Raw genomic sequence first — 8,361 nt, forward strand, 5'->3', positions numbered from 1 at the left:
TTTTTATTTTTTATTATTTAATAAATAAAATTTAAATTATGAATTTATATTAATAATTTAATTTTAATTTCATAATATTAAAATTTTAATTTAACCAAACTCATAATTTGAATATATATTTTTAAAATATTTTTCTTTCTTAAATCTATAATAATAAAAGTGTGAAAACAATAATTTATAACAATAATATGCATACTTTAAAAAAATATTTTTATATGAAATTTATAATAATAAAAAACTTTTAAAAATTTCAAATTAAACTTCTTTTGTTTGTTTTTTTTTTTAATTCATTGCTATAGAAAAAATTGTTATACAAATATAGTTTATTTGTGATGTGTTATAGAAAAAATTTTGGAATATTATTTTTGGTCTAATTTGCCCAAAATCTAATATGTATTTGTTGAAAACAAAATGAAATCACAATTTTGAATTATAAAGTGTGGATAATCACATTGCCTAAATACTTTTCACCATACTAAATTCTAGTAAAAAAAAAACAATTTTAAATAAACAAATTTCAAGTTTTTTATACAACGTTTTCTCATCTTCTTTCCATGTTAAATCCATAATACTCCAAACTTTTGAAGCTGGTTATATTTTCTTGATTTGTCCTTTCACTTTGAAATTCGCAAGATAAAGAAATTGCTAAAAAGAGAAGCCATAAACTACTGCTTTAAGGTCAAAGTGATGAAACTTGTATATAATAAACCTAGAGAATTTATTCTTTTTAGTACCTTTAACAACTACAAATGTTCCTCGCAATGTTCTATTGTCAAATCCTTAATCTCATTAACGATTTTGAATTCAAAGCTTCCGGTTCTATTTTCTTAATTTGTCGTTTGACTTTCAAATTCGGAAAATAAGAAATTTGTTAAACGAGAGAAGCCATAAACTATTGCTTTAAGGTCAAAGTGATGAAGGTTGTATCTGTGTGAACAGATAACAAACCTGAGATTTTTTTTTTACTACCTTTAGCAACTTCAAATCTTCCTCCCAATGGGCTATTGTCAAATCCTTAATCTCATTAAGGATTATATTGAATTCATCTTGTGACTATGTCCACCAAATCTTAGTATGATATAATCCGGTAACTTATTTGAATTTAAGCTATAATAACCAATTTCTTTCCCACCAAAACTGACTACGATATGACCTGTTCATGAGCTTGCCCATGGAAATTTTTTAAGGAAAAGGAGTGAAGAATAAATTTGTTTTATTAAAGATTAATAAAGAAAAACAAGTTGATTTAATAAAAATATAAAAGAATGATAATGACACCAACAGAACAGTTTGGTTGGATATCGTCTTAATCGCTTACACCGGGAGCATCTTACTAGAGCTGGTAGCAGGATCCCACATGGCGAGCAGCAGAAATTTGCGGCCATTGATTCCTTGGGCATTAAAACTTGCCCCCGTCGTTTCATCCACCAGAAGCTTTCTGAGGAACCCCAGGATATGTCCCTCTTTAGAATGTTCGTTGACACAATTCTTTGAACGGTTTCCAGGATTCCCTAACGTTATGGAGAGAAACATGTTTGACTGCGTTCCTGCAAACTAGGCAGACACAAAAGACGCACTCACCCACTTCTTTTATTCTTCCGTTTTCAACTCGGGGGACCCTAATAACCTCTTCCACCTTTGAAAAAAGATTTGCAAATTTTTCGCATGCCCGAAGATCAGCGTCAAGAGGATGCAATTGAAGAGACCTTGCAACATTGATTTCCTCCATTGCTTTGCCAAGCAATTTTCTGAAGCATTGATTTCCTCCATTGCTTTGCCAAGCAATTTTCTGAATTCTCTGGTTGTGGGCTCCAGGAGCGGCCTTAGACATTGCTCCAACTCCAATCTGCATCTCTGGCACTTGCATTTAAAACCCCAACACTAACACTTAGCTTGGCGCTGCGGCAAGGGGACGAGAGCTGTGGGATTTTTTTGACATCACAGACCACTGTTGTGACAAGTTCATTTTGAGAGGTCGTAAGAATTTTGCCCTGCTGGTTCATGCTCAAAAACATAGGAGAAGCACTCCTCTCATCTTCATAAACAACTGCGACAACCTTGCTTACTGGCAATTTGAAATGTTGGGCGCGGGCATAGCATTTGAATTTTGAAATTCTCTCTATCTAAGTTGCATTGAATGAGTATGGTGGACTGTCCTATCTGCCGTATTTATGGTGGGACTGTGACATTTGGAGTCAGAGCCACGGAGTCGGAAAATCGGGATGCCGGAAAATACATGATGACCATTATAAAATTTTATTTGATCATGCGCTATGGAGGTATGGGCATGCCATTCATACAACTGTACTTTACGTCAAATCGGGATATGGAGTATGGGGATACCATGGGGTATGGTGCTTCGGGTGACGTCAATCTGGTGTCAGGTAGGTGCATTAATGATGCTATAGGGTATGAAATAGGACTTGCCCTACCAACTCCGATCGCAGAATATGTGATTATTAATTTAATGGTTACGTGGAAGATTTTGGTAGGGACTCCCTATTCAGTCGATCATAGAAATGTGATTATTAATTTAATGGTGACGTGGAAGGTTTTGCGATAAGATTTTGGTAGGAACTATAAAATGTCATCATTAATTTAATAGTTACGTGGAATTTTTTTTTATTTTTTGTTTTGGATAATTGAGATTTTATAATTCTTTTGGTTTTTGACATGGATGAAGTAACTATTTAAAAAGTTGTGTAGATTAAAAATATTATACAATTTTATTTCAGAAAGCTCTAACAACCATTTAAACTTGGTCAAACTTTTTTGAACTTTAACTTTTTATAATTTTGATAATTGACACACTTCAAATTTTGTCGTACCTTATTCCTTCGAATTTTGAGAAATTGGATAACTTAATAGATATAATCACATTGGAGAATCTCTCACCAATAATGAAAGGATATGAAGAACCATTCAAGGCAAAATTGTAGATGACTCTACCATTATAAATTTAAAAAAACTCTAATTTTTAGAGTTTTGGTGTTTAGAATTAATTTGCAATTATCTTAGGGATATTGTTGTTATAAAATATTTCATTCAAAATTTTTTAAAAATCAAATGTTTAAAAAATATATATTTATTTTTTATTATTATTTTGATAATATAATTCAAATAAAATTATAGTTTTTCCATTATTTAATAGTTTTTCCATTATCTAAAATATATAAATAAATTAGATAATCACAAATTTTAGATTATTTATAATTTAAATGTGTAATTCCAGTATCATTTTATAAAATTTCAAAGGTATATATTAAAAAAAAAAACTATGGCGGTAAACATCATTTAAAAATTCCCACGCGAATGCAATAAATGTTATATAACTAGTAAATGTTTGATTGCAACTTGATTTTAAATTTGGTTAGAGTTTGTATTATTAAGTAAGATGATAGTTTTAAATTTTTTTTTTTAATATAATGAAATATTATAATAATATTTAAAAAAACTTTATTATTTTAAATAAGAGTAATTTAATGAGGTTATAATTTGGTTGAGAAGATAATGGAGATTTTGATGAGATTTTATTGAAATTTTTTGAAATTTAAATACAACTATCAAAAGTATAAAAAAATTTTAGTAATGTTGAATTTATTTTTATCATTAAAAAATATATATTCAAACACTATGCAGTCAAAAATTTTAAAAAATTTCTACCAAAAAATTTAACCTCCTTAAACAACACTTCTCAAATTATAAAATTTAAAAATATCAATTATTAATAAAATTAATATAATACATCATTTATGATTATTATATTTACCACACAATCAAAACAGCATATTAATCAAATATTTAAAGGGAAGTTGACATTGATATATTTTAATATAGAGAGAGCAGCCATCCGCGACCACAAACCTCAGAGATATTCGCGATGTGCAGTCACCTCACACGCCATGCATCTTTTTTCCAAATACGTGTTTTGAACGCATCATGGAGACGACAATGCCATGGCCTCTAGATTGATATTAATTTATAATTTCATAGAAAAATATTATAAAAAACAATTAAATGGTAATTTTATTATAAATTATTATTATTATCTATATAAAGAATAATATTTAAGCTAAATACATATATTAAAAAATGTAACTATTAAAGTTATACAAATTAAATAGCTACAGAATGTTTATGAACATTTAAACAATTGTTTCTACGCAATGTTTATAAACATTTAAACAATTGTTTTATTTAAATTTCTCAGATCTAAAAATTATTAAATTTAATTAAATGAGGGTAGATATATAAATTAACTTCAATGTCAAGGAGTGTCTTAAAAGAGTACTTTATCACCGTCTATCCAAGACACCATAGACAACAAAATTTATATTATAATAATAATAATAGTAATATAATTATATTATTATTATAGACTTCCATACAATATCATGATTCAATACCATGGTTATAAATACCACATACCCAAAAAATATAACTCATTGAATATGGCACTTGTCTATATCACATTTTTTTTAATTAATCAATTTAATTGAAATGATAGAAAAGGCACAACTAATTTTAAAATAAACTTTAATATTTGATTTTGACTACTATTAAGAATACTCTAAAATATTATATAGAAGTTAAATCTTTATTCTCTATGTGATAATTATTATTGATAATTAATTCAAATATTTTTAGAAATATATAAACTTTATAAATAATAATGAAGAACTTAACTACATATTATGTTAATAATTAATAATATTTTTTCTCATTATTAATTAATAATTATATTATTCTAAATTTGGTTTTGAATTAGATTTATTCCAATTTTTTCAAAGCTTTTCTTCTAGATTTTTCCTGGTTAAGTTCTCTAAAATCCAACAGAAATTCATTGAAATCACAATTTTGATGGGTAACCCTTGCATAATAGAAGTGCCGAAAGGGTTTTTAAGGGTGATGAATCCATATATACAGTCCAAAAACTAGTTTAAATAACACAAATCAAAATTTCTCCTCAATTTTTTTCATCTAATTCCAGCACAAAAAACTCCAAAAAAATTACACTAAAAACAACTCTTTATAAAATTATCATTATTTTTATCAAAATTTAATTCTTATAAAAAATCTAAAAAAATCTATCTCAAAAAATCACAGCCCGCGACCCAAATTAAATAGAGTCTAATATGAGAGATTGAGTGTGTAAAATAATTGACTCATATAACCTCTCACTAATAAAATACTTCACGAACGATTAACTAATCCACAAAACTAATTATATAAAATATATTATTATAACAACTTTAATCTTTATTATCTTTCATCATTAAAAAACCAACATTAATAATATGAAAAATAACATATTTAATGGGAGAAAAAAATATAAAAGTTTAATCGAAAAAACACCAACCAGACTCTTTCGTAAACGTGTAGTCCGCGTCCCCGTGGTCAAATTACATATCCCTGTTTTACTAAATTGCAAACAGCTGAAATGTCTTAATCAACAGAGAAGATATATCTTAATTCTGGAGCTTCAGGAGGATTAATATAAAGGAAATTAAGAAATCCTTGTTTCATAAACAAGATGGTTCTATGTACCAATATGATATATAAGATGTTAAAAAGTAAATTACTATCATTATTATCATCTATGTTATGCGTTTACTACTTCTTATTATTATTATTTAAATTTATAATTAACACTAAATATATTAAATTATATAATTGATATTAAAAAGAATTTATATATTGATAAACAAATATATTATATCTATATATATAATTTTTCTAATTAATGTTTTTTAAATATTATATGTCAGTTCTATATGAGGAACTAAAAGAATGACACATTCCTTTCACGCTAAGATATAAAAATTACTTATTTGTAAAATAAGAATTTTCTAAATTTGGATTATTTATATTTTATTTCTTGACTAATATTAAGAAGAAAATGAACATTGTTAAAATAAAAATAAATTCTCAAAATCTTGGGAAAAAGGAACAAATTCTCATAAGTTTTATGGTGAAAATTAGAATGGGTCAATTACTAAAACACTATGGGATGAAAAAGTTAGTCACCTTTATTACACTATGAGGGTTGAAGATGAAAATCACTTTCTATTATATCGTCCATCTTACACTTGTATTGGATTTAATTTAAGTTATCATTGTCTTCTCATTTTGTATTAATAGTCACCATTATAATTATTATATATAGAAATATTTTTCTTGGCCTTTTAAGTCAACCAAATTATAATGATCTTGGAAGGATTTTACTAATATTTTTTGAGCATAGAAATAAAATATTAAAAATTCTAATTTATCATTATCTTCTCATTGTGTATTAATAGTCACCATTATTATTATTATTATTATATAAAATAAAAAAAAAAAAAAAATTTTATTTAAAATGGACATTAAAATAATTTATTTGTAATGGATATTAATATAATTTCCCTATTATCAATTTTTTTAATATGTTAGAAGTGAGATCTATATCAAATTCCAAAATTTAATTACACATATTCCTTTAAAACATTTTTAAATATAATAGAGAATTTTTATTCAAATATACAAATAAAATCATCATAAAAAAATAAACATTAAAATATTATAAAATTAACACACACGTGGACACACACACATAAGTTTTACAAGTAAAAACTATGTTAAATGCATAGAGAATTACACATTTCAAAATAATAAATGGTGAAAAACACTTCAATATAATGAAATCAATAAATAAAAATTATATTTATGTTTTTTTTCTCCAAATTTTTTTTAATAAACTATATATATATATATATATATATATATATATATATATATATATATATATATATATATATATATATATATATATCATTTTAACTTATGAGGCATAAAATAGATGGTGAAAGGGTGATTTTGTTAAGGTATTTTTTGGTGAAAGGATCATTGGTTTGAAATTTAGTGGGAAAAAATTCAACCATGCTAAAGGTTGGTGTGGCTTAGGCAGAATACAATGCCATATAATTTTGACGACTTAAATATCTGAGTTGAAATTATTTAAATCATAAATTAGACATGATAATTATCTCAAAAATTATATATATATATATATATATATATTAAAAAAAATAAATAATTTAATATTAGTAATGTAAATTTACCTTCACTTAAGTCTTTATGTTGTTGAATTATGTTTCAAAGAAGTATACATCACACCATTAGGAGTTATTGGAGGATAATAAATGGAACGTGGACATGGATGCGTGTTAGAAAACTGGAAAGAAAAGTTTTTATGTTGTTGAATTATGCTTCAAAACAGTATACATCACACCATTAGGAGTTGTTGGAGGCTAATAAATGGAACATGGACATGGATGCGTGTTAGAAAACTGGAAAGAAAAGAAATGAATTGAATTAACCAACAGCTCACATCTGAGCAAGTTGCACCTCGAGACTGCATCGTTGCACCTGGAAGTTGCACAGATTGGAGCATACACTCTGATTCAATTAATTAAAGATGATTCAATAAATAAATCACAAAGGAATAGGAAGGTGAGAACAAACTCCTACAACCTAGGAACTAATCCTAACTTAAGGAGTTACGTTACAACCATGTAACCATTTCTCCATTAATACAATATAATGTTAATTATTTTCAACTCTCCCCCTTAATGGAGAAAGAATTATCTTGAAGTCTTAACATCCCCCTAAACAATTCAAACTTCACTTTACCAAGAGGCTTAGTAAAAATATTAGCCACATTGTCACATGTTTTACAGTATTCAATAAAAATTTCTTTCGACTGGACCTTTTCTCTAACAAAGTGAAACTAAGTATCTATGTGTTTCGTGTTCTTATGAAACACTGGGTTGTTTTCCAACTTAATGGAACTCTGGTTGTCACATTTGATGATGGTCGCTTCTTTCTTCTCTTCTCCTTCATCATGAAGAAGCCTCCTCAACCAAATAGTTTCACATGTCACTGCGCATACTACTTGCTACTTGGCTTCAGCTAAAGATAAAGACACAATGCTCTTCTTTCTACTGCTCCATGCTATGACCACAGATCCAACACTAAATGCATAACTTGTGATAGATTGTCAATCTTCTAGGTTACCTGCCCAATCAGAGTTTGAAAAACCTGGTAAAGTAACATCAGATGTATCAGTGTATAAAATACCATAATCACAAGTACCATGAAGATACCTCAGTACACTTTTTTTTGCTACCCAATGACTTTCAATGGTTTTAGACATAAACTGGATCAGCACACTAACAGAGTATGCTAAGTTTGGTCTAGTTGTAATCAGATATATAAAACTACCAACTAGTTTCCTGTACAAAGTAGCATCCACCTCCTTAGAGCCATCATCTCTGCACAATTTGAGGTTCTGCAACAAAGGTACTGATGGTGTCCTACACT

At 27.2% G+C, this 8,361-nt stretch overlaps 1 protein-coding gene across 1 annotated transcript; it reads right to left on the reverse strand.

The window, feature by feature from the left end:
• Window positions 1-1,314: 1,314 nt before the first annotated feature.
• Window positions 1,315-1,852, reverse strand: LOC149141628 (protein PHOSPHATE-INDUCED 1 homolog). The gene is made up of 2 exons (XM_089451285.1): window positions 1,582-1,852; window positions 1,315-1,547 (listed from the first exon to the last, which is right to left on the reverse strand). The coding sequence occupies exons 1-2, from the start codon at window positions 1,850-1,852 to the stop codon at window positions 1,315-1,317; spliced, it is 504 nt and encodes a 167-aa protein (XP_089307411.1).
• Window positions 1,853-8,361: the final 6,509 nt, after the last annotated feature.

The sequence above is a fragment of the Pinus tabuliformis genome, chromosome X, assembly GCF_031772625.1.
Source record: "Pinus tabuliformis cultivar Carrire ecotype Pingquan chromosome X, CPIR1, whole genome shotgun sequence".
NCBI classification, from domain to species: Eukaryota; Viridiplantae; Streptophyta; class Pinopsida; order Pinales; family Pinaceae; genus Pinus; species Pinus tabuliformis.

What these genes read in the sequence shown, in the direction of transcription:
- LOC149141628 (XM_089451285.1), bottom strand. Translation starts at nt 1,852, where the DNA reads ATGCAGATTGGAGTTGGAGCAATGTCTAAGGCCGCTCCTGGAGCCCAC. An exon ending in CGGAAGAATAAAAGAAGTGG is followed by an intron (nt 1,548 to 1,581) that starts GTGAGTGCGTCT and finishes CCTAGTTTGCAG; the next exon opens with GAACGCAGTCAAACATGTTT.